The 22,154-nt window shown below is 47.6% G+C and overlaps 1 protein-coding gene across 3 annotated transcripts; it reads right to left on the reverse strand.

Annotated features, from left to right (window-relative positions):
• Window positions 1–5,161: 5,161 nt before the first annotated feature.
• On the reverse strand, window positions 5,162–19,639 carry LOC123605322 (zinc finger protein 791-like). Of its 3 annotated transcripts, XR_006715720.1 has the most exons (7): window positions 19,467–19,639; window positions 10,385–10,509; window positions 9,680–9,806; window positions 9,204–9,264; window positions 6,340–8,163; window positions 5,555–5,771; window positions 5,162–5,447 (listed from the first exon to the last, which is right to left on the reverse strand). XR_006715720.1 is itself a non-coding variant. In XM_045492046.1 (6 exons), the coding sequence occupies exons 2-5, from the start codon at window positions 10,385–10,387 to the stop codon at window positions 6,597–6,599; spliced, it is 1,758 nt and encodes a 585-aa protein (XP_045348002.1). In that variant the 5' UTR covers window positions 10,388–10,509; window positions 19,467–19,625; the 3' UTR covers window positions 5,162–5,771; window positions 6,584–6,596. The 3 variants fall into 3 exon arrangements, 1 of the variants encoding a protein (XP_045348002.1); XR_006715719.1 differs by having other exon boundaries at window positions 5,162–5,771; XM_045492046.1 differs by having other exon boundaries at window positions 5,162–5,771; window positions 6,584–8,163; window positions 19,467–19,625.
• Window positions 19,640–22,154: the final 2,515 nt, after the last annotated feature.

Consider the following 22,154-nt stretch of genomic DNA (forward strand, 5'->3'; position numbering starts at 1 on the left):
AGTGTGGGGTAGATTTCCATTTTCCATCAGCTGCAATTTTTTAAAGTTTTTTTTAATTTCTGCACCCAACACGGGGCTCAAATGACCCTGAGATCAAAGTCACATTCTCTTCCAGCTGAGCTAGCCAGGTGCCCCAGATGAAATATTTAAAATTTTCTTTTAAGAAGTGTGTGGCTCAGGGGTGCCTGGGTGGCTCGGTCGGTTGAGCGTCTGACTTCGGCTCAGGCCATGATCTCGCATTTTAGGAGTTCAAGCCCCGTGTCAGGCTCTGTACTGACAGCTCAGGGCCTGAGACCTGCTTCAGATTCTGTGTCTCCCCTTCTCTCTGCCCCTCCCTTGTTCATGCTCTGTTTGTCAGTAATAAATAAACGTTTAAAAAATATTAAAAAGAAGCATGTGGCTCAGTCTTCAACATTTGGTGGTTTTCCAGCTATCTTTTCTGCTACTGATTTCTAGTTTAAATCTGTCGTGTTCTGACAGCATCCTTTGTAGGGCTTCTGGTCTTAATTTTTTTTACAGGTGTGTTTTAGGGCCCAGAATGTAGCTGGTACTTGTTCCATTGTTAGTTTGAGATGAATGTCTATCCTGCTGCTGTTGGATGAAATCATCTATCGATATCACATAAGACCAGTTGATTGATGGTCCTTCTCTCTTCAACAATGTATTTACCAATTTTCTGCCCGCTGGATCTGCCAGTTACTGACAGAGTGAGGTTATAGTTGTGGATTTGTCTATCTTACCGTGCAGTTCTGTGTATTTTGCATCAGTTACTTTGACAATGTTGTTTGGCATATGACGTATTAAGGTTTATTGGGTCTTCCTGGAGAATTAGCAGATTCCCTAGTACGTAATGCCCTTCTTTCTCCCAGATAATCTTCCTTGTTCTGAAGTTGGCTTTGTGTGAAACTAACAGTTTTTTAAAATTCATAGCCCGGTCATTCAGAGTCTCTCCTGTACTGGAGTCTTGTATTGATGACGGTTTTCTCTCTTCAGAATGTGTTGTCTCTTCCCTTTCAGTATGCCTTCCAATTTTTGCTTGAAAGCCAGACATGATGGATCAGTTAATAAGATTTGGGGAAAATTGGCCTTTAATGGGAGGTTTTATGTGTTGTTGAATAGGAGCTAGACTATGTTGAATGTTCACTGTTAACTGTAGGTATCCGGGGCTACAGTACCTTCCCGTGTCCTTTTATTTTTCTCCCCAGGGGGTTTGGGTATCCCAGCAACTCAAGCTTAAGTAGAGTCTGTGTCTTGCAGCTTTCTGTGTTAATCACACTGGGGCCCTGCTGATGCGATGGTAAGGTATTTGGGAGGGAAAATGTTCTGTTATGTTATGATGATGAAGCCTGTGATGTTTTGATGGCACTATGGACTGGACTATGAAAATTTCCTCCCCATTAGTCAAAGAGGAAAGGTGCAGAGGGCTCGAGTTGTCTGGTTGTTCTTTCCCCAATCAGATAATGCGTTGGCAAATTCGTTTTCTTTGAAGGGCGGTTTAAGTTACAGACAACAGACTGCATTGTGTACATATCAAAACATATCTTCCTGTTTCCTGCACAAAACACGAGGCAATTAAAAAAAAAATTTTCTTTAATATTTATTTTTGAGAGAGAGAGAGAGAGAGAGACAGCACAAGTGGGAGAAGGGCAGAGAGAGAGAGACGCACGGAATCCAAAGCAGGCTCCAGGCTCTGAGCTGTCAGCACAGAGCCTGACACGGGGCTTGAACTCATGAACTGTGAGATCATGACCTGAGTGCAAGTCAGACGCCCAGCCGAGTGAGCCACCCAGGCGCCCTGAGGCATTTTTTTTCTGATCTTCACGGTGAGAAACCGGTTTGGCTCCTGCAGGAAGAATTTATGAATTGTGGGGCGCCCTCCAAGACCGGGTTCCCCAAACCATTTGATTCTCAAGGTAGGCTATACTCAAGCAACTCCTCTCTTGGAGTTTGTGTTCCTACAGGTTAGCGGCTGAAGTGATTTCTGCTCCCAGTTTATCAGTCAGGCACTTGGGAAAGCAGGGCAAGTGTAAGTGGGTTCAGGTGGCTGGAGTAAAGGGGGAAAAGCCCGTAGAGCCTTTAATGTGTCAAGGAGTTGGGGCTGTGGGTTTTCAAGGCTTGACCCTCCTACCATGGGCCCAGAGAGAAAAGGGGCATATGTGAACCGTCTTAGTTTCGTTGCCTATTGTGGGCTAGGCAGGGTGAGGGGGCACCTAAAACCAATAGTCAGACATCAAAAACATAGTGTCTTTAGTAAAGTTCACTCCCTGGTGGCTGTTCACTGAATTGTGCCCCATCACATTTACGCAAAGTTGAATTTGAACATGAATTTTATTTTTTTATTTATTTAAAAAAAATTTTTTTTTCAACGTTTATTTTATTTATTTTTGGGACAGAGAGAGACAGAGCATGAACGGGGGAGGGGCAGAGAGAGAGGGAGACACAGAATCGGAAACAGGCTCCAGGCTCTGAGCCATCAGCCCAGAGCCTGACGCAGGGCTTGAACTCCCGGACCGCGAGATCGTGACCTGGCTGAAGTCGGACGCTTAACCGACTGCGCCACCCAGGCGCCCCCGAACATGAATTTTAAAAGCCATGTGACAAACACAAGCAACATGTTCTTACCAAGATGAGGAAACCTTGGGGCACCTGGGTGGCTCAGTCGGTTAGGCGTCCGACTCTTGGTTCTGGCTCAGGTCATATCTCCTGGTTCATGAGATCAAGCCCTGCTCTGGGCTCTGTGCTGACAGCTCTCGCTCTCGCTCTCTCTCTCTCTCTCTCTCCCCCTCCCCCTCCCCTGCTTGCGCTCTCTCCCTCTCAAAACATTAAAAAAAAAAAAAAAAAAAAGCGCCTAGGCGGCTCAGTCGGTTAAGCGTCCAACTTCGGCCCAGGTCATGATCCTGGGCTTTGTGGGTTTGAGCCCCACGTCGGACTCTGTGCTGATAGCTCAGAGCCTGGAGCCTGCTTCAGAGTCCGTGTCTCCCTCTCTCTCTGCCCCTCCCCTGCTTCCAGTCTGTCTCCCCAAAATATTTTAAAAAAATAATAGAAAAAAAAAAAGATGAGGGATCTTTGAAAAAGCATTGGAATCTAGTCATCCCAAGGTTTTGGGAGAGATTCGGGTATATCAATAGGCTTCTGGAGCTCTGGTTATTTTAGTAGTGTTGTTGGTTATCGTCATCTGTTGTCTCCTTTGTTGTTATTGGTGGCACTTTGCCAGTGTTGTGTACCCACGTGCAGCAAGCAGCCCCTTCAAGGGAACAGAACTCTCCCTGCCTGGCCAGTAAACCGCCCAAAGCCAAGTAGTCGGCTGCCACAGCTACCGGTTTTTCCTCCACCCAAAGCCTCTAAAGCATTAGCTGTCTGCGGTAGGTGCTTAGAGCGTTTGGACACTTTTTCATTGGGACCCGTGATGAGAGTCTGTTGAATGACACCATACGTGCCCTTGGACGTGGACAGTGACTCCCCTGACAACGACTGCACGAGCGCTGTTGGTACGAAGACATCCCGTCTGTCGCGGTGGCCCTGAGGTTGTTGTGGGAAAGGGAGCCCAAAATGTTGACACGTGGGGTACAGAGTGCGGGTGATGCTAGGAGGAAGGTCCCGGGGTGGGATGTGAGAGTGGGCACTATTGTAACTGCACAGGCCCGTGAAAATGACCATTTTCACATGAAGGTCATGTACCGAAAGGCCTCTAGTCACAAGGTGCCGGCAAACATGAGGACAAAAACGAGGTCATGGGCCCCAAAACCAAGGGTGGAGTCTAAGGCCTTGAGCAGCAGGAAGACCCATTTAGAAGACATCAAGGTTTGTTTAAATAAGCCTTTCTGGCTTCCATGAGGGCTGTGGCCTGAGCTTATAGGAGGCAAGCCCCACACCCGATGGCTGGAGGGGAGGCGGGCAGAGGGATGGGCAAATAGGCAAGTCCCAATGAACGCCTTTTGCAAGGGTCCGGTGGTCCGGGGTTTTTTCCTTCCTCCCCTTTGAGAAAGGAGTTGATCACATCAGTGCCTGGAGTGAATGAGTCCTTGCGTTTTGGTGTCATCAGTGGCATGTGTGTTAGGGTGAGTGAGTCATGTCTCAGTACCTAACACGGTCTGGTCATAGGAAGCAGCCCTGCGTAGGAGATAAGGGGCCGCATACAGTCTATTTTCCACCAGCTATAACCCCCTCCTTGGCCTGGGAATTCCGTCCACTGTTTATATTACCAGTGGTGTGGTTTTTTTCACAACAGGTGCTCTGGTCGGTCACTGTTTTAGCCATGTCAGAGGAAGTCCTGTGCCTTCTGCCTAGAGCTTTAGGGTAGAGGGGGTCTCCGTGGCTTCATATTTCATGGGCACACAGGGCCAAGTTTAATATTAGTATGTCTGAGATGTCAGGAGTCTCAGAAACTGGAGTTAATTTATTGCCCTGAGTATCGAAAAAGCCTCTGTAGTTTGAAGTTTACATACGTACAGAGTTAGCAGGGACCCTGACTTGTACTTGCATCGTCGTGATTCAGGATATTCCTAGCGTTCTTTATCCCAAAGGGGGCAACCTTGGATAAGGAGTGGTTTCTGGTGGCGGGACCAGATAGAAGGTCACTGGCGATGGTCAAACGATGTATAAAAATGGGCGGGTGAGTTGCGCTCCCGGCCAGCGCGTCCTGTAGCGCTAGCGTGACCGCCTGGAATCGATCTGCGCAGTCTTTGATCAGGGACGGCCTCTCTGATCTGGGGACAAAGTATTTCTGCAGTTGACTTCCTTCATCAGGTGTGATGGCGGCACAGGGTCCATCAAGTACACGAACTCTCCCGGTCATTCACTTGGTCCCAGGGGCCTCCCCAAGTGGCCAGTGAGTCTAGAAAAGGGGTGGCCTCCTCGAGAACGATTACATCATTTGGAGCACAGGGGAACACACCTTCTCCCAGAGGTGGGATATGCGAGAAGGCCCATTTCTTCCTGTCCCGTAGGTACCGAGATCTTTTCAACGAGGAGGTCTCTGTGGGAAAGCAGGCCTGGACTCGGGCCCCAAGGCAAAATGAAAGCCTGGCTGCGTGGGACCGTCAGCTCAGGGCCTGCGAGAGCCTCCGTGTCCAGGAAGACTGTGTACTGCCCGCAGGGGCTGTTCTATTCTGTTAGCACACAGACTGTATTAAAAGTTAATAAAATGTTTTCAGAAACAACATTTCGACAGATGCACTGCTTTCAATCACATACGCTCGAACATACTCGAAACCGTACCGAGGAATTACGCACAGCTGCGAGCAAAGGGAGCCCTCCTCCATAACCTGCCTGACGGGAGGAAGGCGCCAGTCCTCCAGGGAAGGGCAGGGTCAGGGCAGGTGCAGGAGCAGCGTCACCTGTGGTTCTATGGACTGCGTCACTGTAGTGGAGTCAGGAATACACGGTCACTCGTGGTATTAGCAGGACAAGGCGTTCACTGTGCAAATAAGAGCTTGTATGGCTCTAATCTGGAGAGGAGAGGAGAGTCTGAGCATCAGAGAATACTCCCAACCACGAAAGTTCAAATTATTTGCCTCGTGGGCACATCCCCACAGTCCCCTAGACGGTGACGGACCTTTTATGTGGAGCGTGGGGAGGTATCTGTGGAAACCTATACCTCTGGGAAGATGAAGTCAAGCAGTTAACTGGCTCTGAGGGCACTCTTGATTGGCAGGGCAGGGAATCGGGAACACAGGCTGCAAGCGGGTATCCTCAAAGCTCCTGCGCATCCGTCCGTCTCTCTGTGTGGTGGCTCTGAAACCTGATGCCTCCCGTACCACCTTCCAGATCTCCTACAAGTGAGGCGACAGGTGAATTCTAACATGGAATCACAGAGGACACAGATTGTAGAAAATGTCTCACTCCCCAGGTGACAAAACAGAACGTGAGAGAGCCATCTCCCAATTCTGCATTTTATTATCCAGTGATAGGTCTGTCTTAATGCAAAGTGGATTATTCAGATTCCAGCCAGAAGGAATGACAAAGGGAACAGACATCAGGCTACAAGATAAACTCTGCACATTTGCAAACTTATGCCGTCTTTTTACTAACAGGGAACACGGGACAAGGCTCTTTTGGCCAAAACAAGAATTGGTTTTCTCGTAAGAATGATGGAATACATGATGGGTAAGGGATATCTGGCGGCTGACCCGGGTGGCCAGCAGGAAAATCCCAACAAATGCCTCAATGTCATTGATCCATGATTCAATTGAAACATTGTATAACAATTAAACCTGTTTAGAAACCACTTCACTTCACCCTTGGATCAAACAAGCTCAAGAATGGAAAGAGGTAAGTGTTACCGATTTATGGAGAAAACATTCATCTATTGCTTAAAGAGTATTTGCAGAATTCTCTCACCTCAGTGTTCATTGCTGGAAGCAAGCAGTAAATACCCGGAGTCCAGAGATCCGCCGTAAGAATGAGGCGCTGATCAAGACAATATATTTATAGCTTTTATAATGATTCTTTCATGTTACAGTTTTCTGGAACACTATTCACGGACTGATTTGTGTCAGGCCTTCTTAGATTTATCGTGTTTCTTTCCAGCGGGGGTTTTCACACGTAAGGATGAAGAGCAAACGTTTCTCCCCGCACGGCTTACCTTCAGGAGGTTTCTACTCGGTGTGAGACCTTTTGTGCCTTCGAAAGGAATTGGGACGACTGAAGGCTTTCCCGCATTCTTTACATTTGTAGGGTTTCTCTCCCGTGTGCATTCTCACGTGTCCTCGAAAGGTAGTGCGATAAATGAAGGCTTTCCCGCACTCCTTACACTCATAGGGTTTCTCTCCAGTGTGAGTTTTTTCATGTGTCCGGAAGGACGTGTAACAACTGAAGGCTCTTCCACACTGTTTACACTCGTAGGGCTTCTCTCCCGTGTGAGTCCTTTCATGGATGCGAAAGGAACTGGGGAAATTGAAGGCTTTCCCGCACTCCTTACACTTATAAGGTCCATCTCCCGTGTGCATGATCATGTGCGTTCGAACGCTCGAGGGAGAAATGAAGGCTTTCCCACACTCTTTACACTTATAGGGTTTCTCTCCAGTGTGCTTTCTCACGTGTCCCTGAAAGGTGGTGCGATAAATGAAGGTTTTCCCGCACTCCTTACACGCGTAGGGTTTCTCCCCTGTGTGAGTCCTCTCGTGGATTCGAAAGGAACTGGGCCAACTGAAGGTTTTCCCACACTGTTTACACTCATAGGGCTTCTCTCCGGTGTGTGTCCTTTCGTGGGAGCGAAAGGAACTGGGGCAAACGAAGGCCTTCCCGCATTCCTTGCATTTGTAAGGCCCGTCGCCGGTGTGCGTGATCATGTGCGTTCGAATGCTTGACAGAGAGACGAAGGCTTTCCCGCATTCCTTACATTCATACGGTTTCTCCCCGCTGTGAATTCTTTCATGGATTCGCAAACCCAGAGGAGAACTGAAGGTTTTCTCACACTGCTTACACTCGTACTGTTTCTCGGCGGTGTGAGTCCTTTCGTGTCTTCGAAAGGAGCTGGGGCAGCTGAGGGCTTTTCCGCACTGCCGACACTCATAGGGCTTCTCCCCGCTGTGATTCCTTTCGTGTATTCGCAAACCTAGCGGGGACCTGAGGGATTTCCCACACTGTTTACACCGATAGGGTTTCTCTCCGGTGTGCGTCCTTTCATGTGTCCGCAATGACGTGGAGCAACTGAAAGCCTTCCCGCAGTCCTTACACTTAAAAGGTCCATCTCCCGTGTGAGTTATCATGTGTCTTCGAAAAGTTGTGAGCCACGTGAAAGCCTTCCCACATTCCTGACATCCGTAGGGTTTCTCTCCAGTGTGAGTCCTTTCATGTCTGTGAACAGATTTGCGGTAACTGAAGGCTTTCCCACATTCCTTGCACTTATATGGCTTCTCTTCGTACTCATGGTACTCATAGGGCCTGTGTCCACTGTGCGATCTGACGTGCCTAGTAAGGGATGAATGAGTCACAAAGACTTTTCCACACACGCCACGGTCGCAGGGTTTTACTCCAGAAGGAGTTTTCGTGCTCAGATTAAGATCTGGAGTCTGGCCGGTGGTTTCTCCACACTGACGACCTTCGGGTGCTTTTACCCCAGACGGAGTTTTCTGGTTCAGATTAACATCTGGAATCTGGCTGATGGTTTCTTCCCACTGACGACCCTCTTTGCTTTCACAAGGTTTTCCTACCGTAGGACTTCTGCAAAAATTGAGAAGCATATTATTAATGATGTCTTTGTTAATAACTCAGTAGGGTATTGGAATTATTTTTTTTTTTTTTAATTTTTTTTTTCAACGTTTTTATTTATTTTTGGGACAGAGAGAGACAGAGCATGAACGGGGGAGGGGCAGAGAGAGAGGGAGACACAGGATCGGAAACAGGCTCCAGGCTCTGAGCCATCAGCCCAGAGCCCGACGCGGGGCTCGAACTCACAGACCGCGAGATCGTGACCTGGCTGAAGTCGGACGCTTAACCGACTGCGCCACCCAGGCGCCCCTGGAATTATTTTTAAAAAACGTTTATTTCTGAGTGGGAGTGGGAGCCGGGGAGGGGTAAGGAGATGGGGGGACAAGGGTTCTGAAGTGGGCTCTGTGCTGACAGCAGAGAGCCTGACGTGGGGCTCGAACTCACGAACTTTAAGATCATGACCTGAGCTGAAGTCGGACACCTAACCAACTGAGCCACCCAGGGGTCCCTATCGGAATTACATTTTTATAATTTACAGCAAAATGAAGGTTTCCTGCCCTTTCTGAATAGACTGAGAAGTTGATGTACTGAATGCTCTGTAAAGAGGACTTGACCACAGCTATTATGTAAACAGTGGTTATTAACATACAGGGATTCTTTATGCTGTTTCCAAGTGCACCATTCTGCAAACACTGAACCCCTATGTCACATTTAAGTAAATGTTTTCAGTGAAAAAAATTTAAGGATAAATTTGAAGCTGAATAATTTGGTTTTTAAAAAATCATGACGGGGGTGCCTGAGTGGCTCAGTAGGTTAAGCATATGACTTTGGCTCAGGTCATGATCTCGCGGTTCATGAGTTCGAGCCCCACGTCGGGCTGTGTGCTAATAGCTCGGAGCCTGGAATCTGCTTTGGATACTGTGTCTCCCTCTCTATCTTCCCCTCCTCCGCTCATACTCTGTCTCTGTCTCAAAACTAAATAAACATTAAAAAAAAAATCATGACATAGCAGGATTCTCATGTGGGACACTGCTGTCTATTGTGCAACTCACCCTGTTTTTCTCCCCTGGGTTTTGCACCTGTATTCAGTGTCATGATCCTTCCATTTTTTCTCTAAAATGCAGACAGAAAAAAAAAATCCAAATTATTAGAAATTATATAAAAATTACCAGATTTTATATCTATGGTGAGCTTAGCCTGACCAATGTACTCTTTTTCCACATGTCAGAACAAGATTGATGAGCAAGAAATACTTGTTCTCTAATGCCAAAGTTAAGTAAGAAAAAATATCATCAGGGTGCCTGGGTGGCTCAGTCGGTTGAGCGTCCGACTTCGGCTCAGGTCATGATCTCACGGTCTGTGAGTTCAAGCCCCGCTTCGGGCTCTGTGCTGACAGCTCAGAGCCTGGAGCCTACTTCAAATTCTGTGTCTCCCTTTCTCTCTGCCCCTCCCCCACTCATGCTCTGTCTCTCTCTGTCAAAAATAAACAAACATTAAAAAAAAGAAAAAAAAATATCATCATCTTTACCTACTGAGGCCACGTTTCTGAAGGTTTCCCGCATCACATCTCTATAAAGTTTCTTCTGTGCAGAATCCAGTAAAGCCCACTCTTCCAGGGTGAAGTTCACAGCCACATCCTCAAAGGTCACCGAGTCCTAAAACATCACAAATATGTTTACAGCAGTATGCGTGGAGTCTGACAGCACTGGGGATTTAAACTCAATTTACAGGAAGGTTATGTACGATTCTGCGATCTCCAAACATTTACGTCTTGCTCATGAGACACTTATTCTCCGTTCACACTTCCTCAGGAACTTAACAACATCACGAACACATGCAAATTACTTACGCATTTTTACTGTGATCACTTTATTTGTTTTTTAATTTTTTTTAACCTTTATTTATTTTTTTGAGAGAGAGACAGAGCATGAATGGGGGAGGGTCAGAGAGAGAGGGAGACACAGAATCCAAAACAGGCTCCAGGCTCTGAGCTGTCGGCACAGAGCCCGACGCGGGGCTTGAACTCACAGACCCTGAGATCATGACCTGAGCCAAAGTCGGACGCTCAACCGACTGAGCCACCCAGGTGCCCCTACTGTGATCACTGTTCTCTAATGGCAGGGTCTAGAAGCACCTTGGAGAAATGAGAGAAAGGCTATACACATGAAACAAGTATTATTTTAAGCACACCAATTCCTTTTGAGAAAAACTCCTCTCCTTCCTTATTACCTACCATTTAACTCAGCACTCCATGATGCCCGGGGTCAGATCTGCAGGAGGTTTTAATGAATAAAACACAGTGAAGAACCGGAAGCTGTTTCTTCTAGTCCCATCACCAAACCTGACAGTCCAGGAGGCCTGTGGAAATCCAACGTGTAACAAGGATCAGTTTGTCACATCGGCCTGAGGCACTCCAGGCCATCAGAAATAGCCAGAGGTAGCTGGATAAACGAACATATTCTCATCAAGAAGCAGCACTTTGAACTTGTGTGATATTTATTACACTCGGTTTTTCCATTCTCTCCCTGACCCGTTTCCTGGAGCCGGTAAGTTACCCAGAAGTTAGGGGCTAGATAACCCAGCACGACAGGACATGCTCAAAAGGCATGACAATTTAGATCTCCCCGAAGACCCTATACACATGAGCCTCAGGGCTGCTTCTCAATTTTTAGGACACATACTGAGATGAGAAGGTGCCAGAAGAGCTCTTTCTGGCCAAACTGTAACCGTGTACTCTGGCCCACGCTGACCTCGAGGAACAGGCTAAGAACTACAGGTCGCGAGGGAGTCCATGGGCGTCCACGATGGTTTGACTGTGAATCTGTTGACGATCATCAAGTAGGTAAAGGATTCTGCAGTGCTTTCCTCCAAAAGAACATAAAATCTCTATTGTCCAACTTCGGGAGGAAGTTTCCCGAGCGGCCACACGAGAGGCAGCGCCCGCGGCTTCTCTCATTTATGCGCTCCAGTGTGATGCGCGGAGGCGGAACAGCCCGGACCCAAGCATAGGAGTCCCTAAGCTGATGCCAGTACATCCTGCCAATAGGGTATGAAAGAGTTGATTTCATAACTGGCGTCTGCGGGGAGGAAGGCAGGCCTCTCAAGCAGGATGAAGTGGCTTGAGGGCGCAAGGAAAGCACGTGGGCTTTTTTTTAATCAGGTTACGGGGGGACTAAAAGTTCACACACAAGGCTAGGGGCTCCTGTGGACTGAATCTCTTGCCATTGCCAAAGCAGGAAGCACTAAGGCTTTCTTACTGCCTTGGATAGATGTGGACCACAAGACGAAGAAGGAGGGATGAGCTTCCAAGTTGGGAGCAAGCATCAAAAACTGGAATCAGAATGCAGAAAAATGAACCCGGACCACTTCCTTACACCAGACACAAAAATAAACTCAAAATGGATGAAAGATCTAAACGCAAGACAGGAAGCCATCAAAATCCTCGAGGAGAAAGCAAGCAAAAACGTCTTTGACCTCAGCCGCAGCAACTTTTTACTCAACACGTCTCTCGGAGGCAAGGGAAACGAAAGCAAAAATGAACTACTGGGACCTCATCAAAATAATAATCTGCACGGCAAAGGAAACAATCAGCAAAACTAAAAGGCAACCGACGGAATGGGAGAAGATATCTGCAAATGACATATCAGATAAAGGGTTAGTATCCAAAATCTATAAAGAACTTCTCAGACTTGGCGCCCCCCAGAAAACAAATAATCTTGTGAAGAAATGGGCAAAAGACATGAATAGACACTTTTCCAAAGAAGACATCCAGATGGCTAACAGACCCATGAAAAACTGTTCAGCATCACCATCAGGGAAATACAAATCAAAAGCACAATGAGATACCGCCTCATGCCTGTGAGAATGGCTAACGTTAACAACTCAGGCCACAACAGATGTTGGCAAAGATGCCGAGAAGGAGGATCTCTTTTGCATTGTTGGTGGGAATGCAAGCTGCTGCGGCCACTCTGGAAAACAGCATGGAGGTTCCTCAAAAAGTTAAAAATAGAACTACCCTCGACCCAGCAATTCCACTTCCAGGTATTTATCCAAGGGGATACAGTGGTGCTGTTTTGAAGGGGCACAGGCACCCCAGTGCTTATAGCAGCACTATCGACAACAGCCAAAGTATGGAAAGAGCCCAAATGTCCAGCAACAGGAGAATGGATTAAGAAGATGTGGTGTATATATATGTATACAATGGAGTATTACTCGGCAATCAAAAAGAATGAAATCTTGCCATTTGCAACTATGTGGATGGAACTAGAGGGTGTTATGCTAAAGGAAATTAGAGGACGACAAATATATGACTTCACACATATGAGGACTTTAAGACACAGAACAGATGAACATAAGGGAAGGGGAGCAAAAATAATACAAAAACAGGGAGGGGGACAAAAACCTAAGAGACTCTTAAACATGGAGAACAAACAGAGGGTTGCTGGAGGGGTTGTGGGTAGGGGGATGGGCTAAGTGAAATGGGGAAGGGGTATTAAGCAAGACACTTGTTGGGATGAGCACTGGGTGTTATACATAGAGGACGAATCACTGGAATCTCCTCCTGAAATCATTATTGCATTATATGCTAACTCACTTGGATGTAAATTTAAAATTTTTTTAAAAATTGGAGTCATGGGGCGCCTGGGTGGCTCAGTCGGTCGAGCATCTGACTTCGGCTCAGGTCATGATCTTGCAGTGAGTTCGAGCCCCGCATCGGGCTCTGTGCTGACAGCTCAGCGCCTGGAGCCTGTTTCGGATTCTGTGTCTCCCTCTCTCTCTGCCCCTCCCCCGTTCATGCTCTGTCTCTCTCTGTCTCAAAAATAAATAAATGTTAAAAAAATTTTTTTAAAAATTGGAGTCAGACTTTTTTTTCATTTTTGGTCATATATGACGAACTAAGAAGCAGTAACTCCCTCACAAGGAAAAAGCAAAAAACTTAAAATGAACAACTCTTCTTAAATCCATTACAGAACTGAGGACACAGGGCAAACCACTGTCTTCAAAATTGTGGAGACAGAAAAGAAGCTATTTTCAAATATGCCCGGGATATTCTATTTTTTTTTTAAGTTTATTTATTTACTTCGAGAGCGAGTCCGATGCGGTGCTCAAACTCCCGAACCGCGAGACCACGACCTGAGCCGAAATCAAGGGTTGGAGGCTTAACCGACTGAGCCACCCAGGTGCTCCCAGAATGTTCTTAATAAGGCCTGTCCTCAAAAGAATCTGTTTCACTGGGGCAGAAAAAAATAACACAACATCCCAGAACTTTGGGACGACAGGTGTAAAACACACACAATGGAAATAACTGATGGAAAAGAAAGGCAGAAAGGAACAGAAGAAAATCAGTGAAGCGAGAATCACCGGATCTTCCTAACATCCGTGACAACAAACTGCACACCCAGGAAGCTAAGAGAACACAAGACATCGGGGGGGGGGGGGGGAACCCCACAACAAAAATGCACGTTCAAGCATCCTATCCAAATTGGAGAAAAATCAAAGAGAATAGTGAAAGAAGCCAGAGGGAAAAACAAATCAGTTACACTGGAAAAGGATTAAGAATTAAACTGGACTTCTTTCCAAAACTATTTAAGCAAGAGACTAGAGTGACAAACACACCACTGTCCGACAAATGCCGTGTTAGACAAAATTCTTCTTCAAAAACAAGGGAGACATAAAGACTCTGAGATAAAAATGGAGGCAAGAAACGTCACAAGAAATTCATCTAGGGGGTGCTTGGGTGGCTCGGTCGGGTGCCCGACTTCGGCTCAGGTCACGATCTCCCAGTCCGTGAGTTCGAGCCCCACGTCAGGCTCTGTGCTGACAGTTCGGAGCCTGGAGTTGCTTCAGATCCTCTATCCCCCTCTCCCTGCCCCTCCCCCGCTTGCACATACTCTCTCTCTCTCAAAAGTAAACATTAAAACAATTATTTAAAGAAAAGGGGAGGGGCGCCTGGGTGGCTCAGTCAGTTAAGCGTTCGACTTCCGCTCAGGCCATGACCTCACGGTCCGTGAGTTCGAGCCCCGCGTCGGGCTCTGGGCTGATGGCTCAGAGCCTGGAGCCTGCTTCCGATTCTGTGTCTCCCTCTCTCTCTGCCCCTCCCCCGTTCATGCTCTGTCTCTGTCTCAAAAATAAATAAAAACGTTAAAAAAAAAAAAAAAAAAAAAAAGAAATAGGTGGATATTTTTAGAAAAGGAAGACTATTCTCTATGATACAGAAAATGATGGACACAGGCCATCATACCTTTAATTGTATAATTAAATTGTATAATTGTATAACCCATTAATTAATTGTATACCCATTAACTGTATAACACAAAATATCTATGTTCATATAAAGAATGGACTTCAGTGCCTCACTATTGGTCTATCAATTGTAACAAATATATCACAATAATCAGAGACGTTAAAAATAGTGCAGACTGTGGATGTAGAAGGGTCAAGTGGGAACTCTGTACTTTGTGATCAATTTTTCTGTAAACATAAAATGCTCTAAAAAAAAAAAAAAAAAAAACCCTGAACTCTCATCATTTTATCTGAATTTTTTTTTTTTTCCCCCCTGGGGGCACCTGGGTAGCTCAGTTGGTTAAGAGTCTCACTCTTGGTTTTGGCTCAGGTCATGATCTCACAGTTCATGAGATCGAGCCCCATGTCAGGCTCTGTGCTGACAGCACAGAGCCCGCTTGGGAGTCTCTCTCTCTCTCCCTCTCTCTCAGCCCCTCCCCCACTCACGCTTTCTCCCTCTCTCTCTGCCTCTCTCTCAAAATAAATAAACAAACCTAATTTTTTTCTGAAGTCTACTAGTTTATTAATTTTTATCCTTAGCATGCAATTAATATAAAATAAACTTTTATACACTATATCTCACTACATAGTAGTGTTTTTAACTTTTGCTACTTTAATTTTAAATTGATTTAAACTTTTCTACATAGGAAATCATTTTAAGATTTCTTTTTTTTTTTTTTAGGTTTATTTATTCTGAGAGAGCGAGCGAGCAAGCGAGCAAGAGTGAATGCACAAGCTGGGGAGGGGCAGAGAGAAGGAGAGACGGGATCCCAAGCAGGCTCCACACCATCAGCGCAGAGCCCGATGTGGGGCTCAAACTCACAAACCGTGAGATCTGGACCTGAGCCAAGATCAAGAGTCCGACGCTTAACGGACCGTGCCACCCAGGCACCCCAAGATTTAACTCTTTAACCACTAATGGATATAAAACCGCAACCCATAAAAAGTGGAAAATTTCGTATCTCTAACTAAAAGGGAAAGGGATATCAGAGTTTGTCCCTCCACTATATTTCACACTGGGGATACTGTCAGGAATGAGTTATGCATGTTGCACTGCATGAGGGGGTTGCATTTAATCCCTGAAAACTAAAAACTTTTTAAAAGATTTACACAAGATGAGGGGCGCGTGGATGGCTCAGTCGGTTAAGCACCTGACTTCAGCTTAGGTCGTGATCTCACTGCTTGTGAGTTCGAGCCCCGCGTCAGGCCCTGTGCTGAAAGCTCGGAGCCTGGAGCCTGCTTTCAGTTTTGTGTCTCCCCCTCTCTCTGCCCCTTCTTGGCTCGCACTCTGTCTCGCTCTCTTTCTCAAAAACAAATACACGTTAGGGGCGCCTGGGTGGCTCAGTCGGTTAAGCGGCCGACTTTGGCTCAGGTCACGATCTTGCGGTCCGTGAGTTCGAGCCCCGCGTCGGGCTCTGGGCTGACAGCTCAGAGCCTGGAGCCTGTTTCAGATTCTGTGTCTCCCTCTCTCTGACCCTCCCCATTCATGCGCTGTCTCTCTCTGTCTCAAAAATAAATAAAAGTTAAAAAAAAAAAAAACCAAATACACGTTAAAAAAAAATTTAAAGATTTACATAAGATTAGGTAGTTTTTCTCACCTCAATTAAAATAGAAATTCATCGGGGCGCCTGGGTGGCGCAGTCGGTTGAGCGTCCGACTTCAGCCAGGTCACGATATCGCGGTCCGTGAGTTCGAGCCCCGCATCGGGCTCTGGGCTGATGGCTCAGAGCCTGGAGCCTGTTTCCGATTCTGTGTCTCCCTCTCTCTCTGCCCCTCCCCCGTTCATGCTCTGTCTCTCTCTGTCCCAAAAATAAATAAACGTTCAAAAAAAAAATTAAAAAAAAAAAAAAAATAGAAATTCATCTGCCTTAATACAGGCTTTTCAACGTCAAAGTTCTCTGGGGACATGCACATGCAAACACTGATCTAAAAATGAAAAATGGGGAACGCCTGGACGGCTCAGTGGGTTAACTGTCTGACTCTTGATTTTGGCTCAGATTATGATCTTACGGTTTGGGAGATCAGGCCCGCATTTGGGCTCTGCACTGCCAGCGAGGAGCCCGCCTGGGATTCTCTCTCTCCCTCTCTTACCACCCCCCCACCACTCACATTTGCTCTCTCGATATAAATTAAAAATAAAAATGAAAACATGAGGGTGCCTGGGTGGCTCAGTCGGTTAAGCGCCCGACTCTTGATCTCAAGGTCTGGAGTTCGGGGTCCACTTTGGGTTCCGCACTGAGCACGAAAGCCTACTTAAATAAAGTTAAATGAAATGAAATGAAATGAAAATGAAAAATAAGGGGCACCTGGCTGGTTCAGTCAGTGGAGCATCTGACTCTTGATCTCAGGGTTGTAAATTCGAGTCCCGTGTCGGGTGTAGAGATTACTTAAAAATAAAATCTTTTTTTTTTGTTTGTTTGCTTTAATTTTAGAATGCACAAGGTGGGGGGAGGGGCAGAGGGAGAGACAGAGAATCCCAAGCAGGCTCCAAAGCTCAGTGCAGAGCCCTACACGGGGCTTGATCCCCCAACCCTGGGATCACGGCCTGAGCCAAAATCAAACCGTCGGACGCTCAACTGAGCCACCCAGGTGCCCTCAAAAGAAAATGTTTAAAGAAAATAAAAATGAAAACTGTGCCTAAGGACACAAATGTACCCGTCTTACCACTTGAGAGTCTGTTGCCTGAAATGAATTAAAAACTGGTTTCAAGATTTTCTTGCCTCATACATATTTCTCAATCACCTTACATTTTCTTTTTTTTTTTTTAATTTTTTTTTTTCAACGTTTATTTATTTTTGGGACAGAGAGAGACAGAGCATGAACGGGGGAAGGGCAAAGAGAGGGAGACACAGAATCGGAAACAGGCTCCAGGCTCTGAGCCATCAGCCCAGAGCCTGACGTGGGGCTCGAACTCACGGACCGCGAGATCGTGACCTGGCTGAAGTCGGACGCTTAACCGACTGCGCCACCCAGGTGCCCCATCACCTTACATTTTCAAAGCCCAAGAAAGAAAAACATCTTGCCCACTCGGACAGAAATAAAACTGCAGACTGCGAAGGGAAGCCATAGTGGAAGGGCTGAAATAGTCAACAGGGAGAAGAAAGCTAAGGAAAGAAATGCAAACACTCACATCCGCTCAGGTAAGCAGCCTGCTAACCCAGAGCTCAGGAAAACCCACGTTCAGAAAGTTAAACACGTCCAGGCCGGGGTCCACACATGCCCCGTTGAGACAGCGGCCCCACAGTGGGTCAGTCCCCGGGGAGGGAGGGTAGGGACACCTGAGCGGCCACGGACGTGAACTCCGAGAGCCCTGCACACCCTCCCCTCTCCCAGAAGCTTAGCAGAACCCCCCCTCCAAACTCAAGCAGATTCAGTTTAAACTCCCAAGTTCATCAACATTTTGTCCCGGAGACAGAGCTCTGGACCTTCATAGAGTTTCTCAATACATATATTATACTCTCAGGGCATCCGTATCATGGATGCAAAACCCGAACATGTAAAAATATCTAGACCTAAGGAGACTCCCTTGGTCAGCTTTGAGCTGGCCGTAGCTTGGAGTCACTGGCCGTGGGCCTCTGCTCCCCAGTCATGCTTTGGACCACCATGAATAATTAAAAAAAAAAAAAAAACCAACTTTTTTTTAGCGTTTATTTATTTTTGAGAGAAAGAGAGAGAGCGGGAGCAGGAGAGGGCCAGAGAGAGAGGGAGACAGAGAATCCGAAGCAGGCTCCAGAAACTGAGCTGTCAGCACAGAGCCCCATGCGGGGCTCGAACCCGCCAATCGCGAATCACGACCTGAGTGGAAAGTTGGAGGCTCAACCGCCTGAGCCACCTCCCCCCTCTTCCCCCCCCCCCCTTAACAAATTTTAATGACAGAAATCCAGTAATTCCTGAATCCGGTGAAACCACCCAGTGTTTTGTACATTAAGGAGGAAAGAAGAATTTCAGGAATTTTACCAGTTCAACAAGAAAACCAACAGATTTCTACTATCAGAAGATGAAGATGTGATTACTCCCAAGAAAAGAAACAGATTTGTATGCAACTGGACTGGAAGGCTGGGAAATGTTACAAGTCTACGCCCTGATAAGCCACTTGAAATCACCTGCAAGAAGGAACACACCTCGGAATATTACTATAGCCACTTGGTAGAAAAAGGGAACAGATTTTAACGAATGGAAAGTAGTATTTTTTTTTCCTGAAATTCACCTTTTTGGAAATACTTTTGGAGTGTCTTCCAAGCCCGAACTAAGTCTCATGTGAAAAAATCTTTTCAAAGTGACAAATGCAAGGAGGGGGTGTGCGGGCAGATCACCCAGCAAAGTTTTAGAGAACTTCCACTCAGAGGGCTTCCCCCCAGGATGTCTGTGCCCAGGAGAGATCCTGAGCGGGGAGGCGCAGGATTTCATAAAACATAGCTCCGTGGTTATGCTTCGCTTTCTTCTCGTGTAAAATATCCCCCCCCCGCCCCCCGCCAAAATCTTTAAAAAGAGCCATTCGCGGCTCTGTAGATAAACGATAAAATACTGCGTAATTTGCAATGCATCACGGAGAACAAACAGTTAATAATGATGCTGTGAACTGGAGAGGGAAGATGGCGTTTCGGAATGCAGGGAAGGATCTGGAAATTGAGGCATTTATTTCCAGTCTTACGAAGAGCTAGCCTGGGGGCACAGGGTCGTGGCTTTGAGACCCCACTCCCCGGACATCTGGAAAAGTGAGGGGAAAACGGGTACCCCCCCTCCCTCCCGGGAGAGAGGGACTGGGGACCCCACAGACCACAGCTCCTCCCGCGCGAGGACCCCGGAGACCGAGGCGTGACCGTCCCCCGATGACCCTCCGGTGGTCATCGCCCAGTCTACGGGAGGCGCGGCCGCGCACAGCGACGGGACGGGACGCCCGGGTCCCGGCTGCCGCCCGGCCCCGCGCTGCGTGCCGCGCCGGCAGCGGACTCGGGTCCCCACACTCCGGGGGTCACGGCCGCGAGCTCAGGTCCCGCGCCCCCGGTTCCCGACTCCCGGCCCCGCACACTCACCATCGCTCGGTTTCCGGGGTGCCGGGTCGCCCACCATCCGGCTGCCGCGGCCAGCGCAGGTCGCGGCGACCCAGGACGCGGCGGAACCTCCCGAAGCCCGTAAGGACGGCGCCAGCGGGTGCGAGGCTCGGACGCACAGCAACCACCGCACACAGCCCTCGCCGTCCACGGCGTCCACGGCGTCCACGGCGCGTCGCCCGCACGTACGGCTCCGGCGGCTCCCCTGATTGGACGGCTCGCACGGCCCCGCCCCCTCCCGCCTGAGCGACAGCGGGCCGGAGGTCACGTCTTTGAGCCGACCTTGCTTGGGCAGGGGGCTGCCGCCTGTTGTCTCCAAGGCCATCGCTGGGAAGCGCGAGGCCGCCAGGCCACTCACGGAACCGTGACCCTTCCTCACAAGCGCACGCGCAAGTGACCTCACCATTCGTAAGCATGAGTCCGGTTCCATGTTGGTCTTTCTAGCAAATCCTACCACAAAACATTTTGTACACTCTTTTCTCAGTAGGTTGGATGATCAAAGACTTCAAGAAGTTATTAAGGTCGAAAAAGAACAATTTGTAAGTTTGTTTCTTCTGTAATGGGGCAGTGTCAGTTTTCATTCTCGGGTGTGGCAGAAAAAAATTGGTAACAACTGGCTGTTTAGAAAGAAGTGGTTGGGGTGCCTGGGTGGCCCAGTCGGTTAAACAGCAGCTGACTTGGGGCTCAGGTCATGACCTCCATGCTGGTGAGTTCCAGCCCCGCGTCTAAGCTGTCTAAGCTGACAGTGTAGAACCTAGAGCCTGCTTCAGATTCTGTGTCTCCCTCTCTCTCTCTGACCCCCCCCCCCCCCCCCCCCGTTCATGCTCTGTCTCTCTCTGTCTCGAAAGTAAATAAACATTAAAGAAAGAAAGAAAATCAGCAGGGCTTAACTCCGGGAGCTGTGAAAGGCAGTGGGGCTTACCTCCAGGCAAGCTGGAGGGCTACATGAAACCGAGACTCTGCTCTTAAAGGACCAATGCCCAGGCTCACTCAGAGACCCAGCACAGCGACGGCAGTTTGAAAGGCAGGGAGGTACTGGTGGGGGCAAATTTTCTTGTGCTCCTTCAGCCCAGTTGCCAGGTCTGACACTCTCCATCTACCTTTTGCTAGCACTGCTCACCTCACCCTGGTGTTCCCCTGCAGACCCGCCCTGCTGAACCTGCCCACCCCAGCAGGTGCCTCTCCAGAGCAGTTCCCACCCTGACACACCTGGCCGGTGGCCTTGGCCAGGACCTGCACAAGCCTGGTGGCTCCTGCCCCCGTCCCCACCACCACACACGGCAGGCAGCCCTGTCCGGGACTGGTGCCCCTCCAAACACCTCCTATACCAGTGGGGGAGGGAGGCTCCACCCACCAGTGTGCCCACAATTATAGCAGGGCCTTCCCACAAGCGTGCCTGCAGCAGTCGTGGTCCATATACCACAGGAGGACATAGGCAGCCCATCCAAGTAACACCCCTGGAATGCCTGGTTCTGGTGACCAGAGGAATTGCACTTCTGGGCCCCAAAGGATGTCTTGTACATAACACCAGGAGATGTAGCTGATCTAACACCTAGACACAAACACAGAGTCAGGCAAAATAAGGAGACAGAAGAACATGTTCTAAATGATAGGACAAGAGAAAACCTCAGAAAAAGAAATAAATGAAATGGAGATAATCTACCCGATGAAGTAGACCAAATTAAGGGTCATATGCTCATCAAACGCAGGAGAAGAACGTGAATACAGTGAGATCTTCAACAAGGAGAAAGGAAATATTCAGAGCTGAAGAATACAAGTAGGAAATGAAAAATACACTAGAGGGAAACGACAGCAGATTAGACAATGCAGGAAAATGGATCAGCAATCTGGAGGACAAGGTGGTGAAAATCATCCCGACTGAACAGCAAAAACAAAAAATAATAATAGATTTGAGGATAGTTTAAGGGACCCTTAGGACAACATCAAGCATGCTATAGGGGTCCCAGGAAAAGAGAGAGGGAAAGGGACAGAAAACATATTTGAAGAAATAATGGCTGAAAACTTCCCTATCCTGGGGAAGGAAACAGACATTCAGGTCTAGGAAGCAAAGAAAGTCCTAAACAAGATAAACCCAAAGAAGTCCACACCAAGACACATATTAATTAAAAGGTTAAGGGGCACCTGGGTGGCTTGGTCGGTTAAGCGTCCGACTTCGGCTCAGGTCATGATCTCACGGTCTGTGAGTTTGAGCCCCGAGTCGGGCTCTGTGCTGACAGCTCAAAGCCTGGAGCCTGTTTCAGATTCTGTGTCTCCCTCTCTCTCTGCCCCTCCCCTGTTCATGCGCTCTCTCTGTCTCAAAAACAAAAATAAAAAAACGTTAAAAAAAATTTTTTTTTAAATGTTAAAAATTAAAGATAAAATCTTAAAAGCAGCAAGAGAAGAACAACTAGTTACATATAAGGGAAAACCCATAAGACCATCAGCTGATCTTTTTTAGCAGAAACTTAGGCCAGAAGCAAGTGCCATTAAATATGTTCAAAGTGCTAAAAGGAAAAAAGGAAAGAGAAAAAAACTATAACCAAGAATACTCTACCTAGCAAGATTATCATTCAGAACTGAAAGAGAGATAGTTTCCCCAGACAAACAAAAGTGAAAAGACCACTAAACTGGTCTAACAAGAAATGATCAAGGAATTTCTTTTGAGTATGG

Source organism: Leopardus geoffroyi, chromosome A2 (assembly GCF_018350155.1).
Source record: "Leopardus geoffroyi isolate Oge1 chromosome A2, O.geoffroyi_Oge1_pat1.0, whole genome shotgun sequence".
Classification (NCBI taxonomy): domain Eukaryota; kingdom Metazoa; phylum Chordata; class Mammalia; order Carnivora; family Felidae; genus Leopardus; species Leopardus geoffroyi.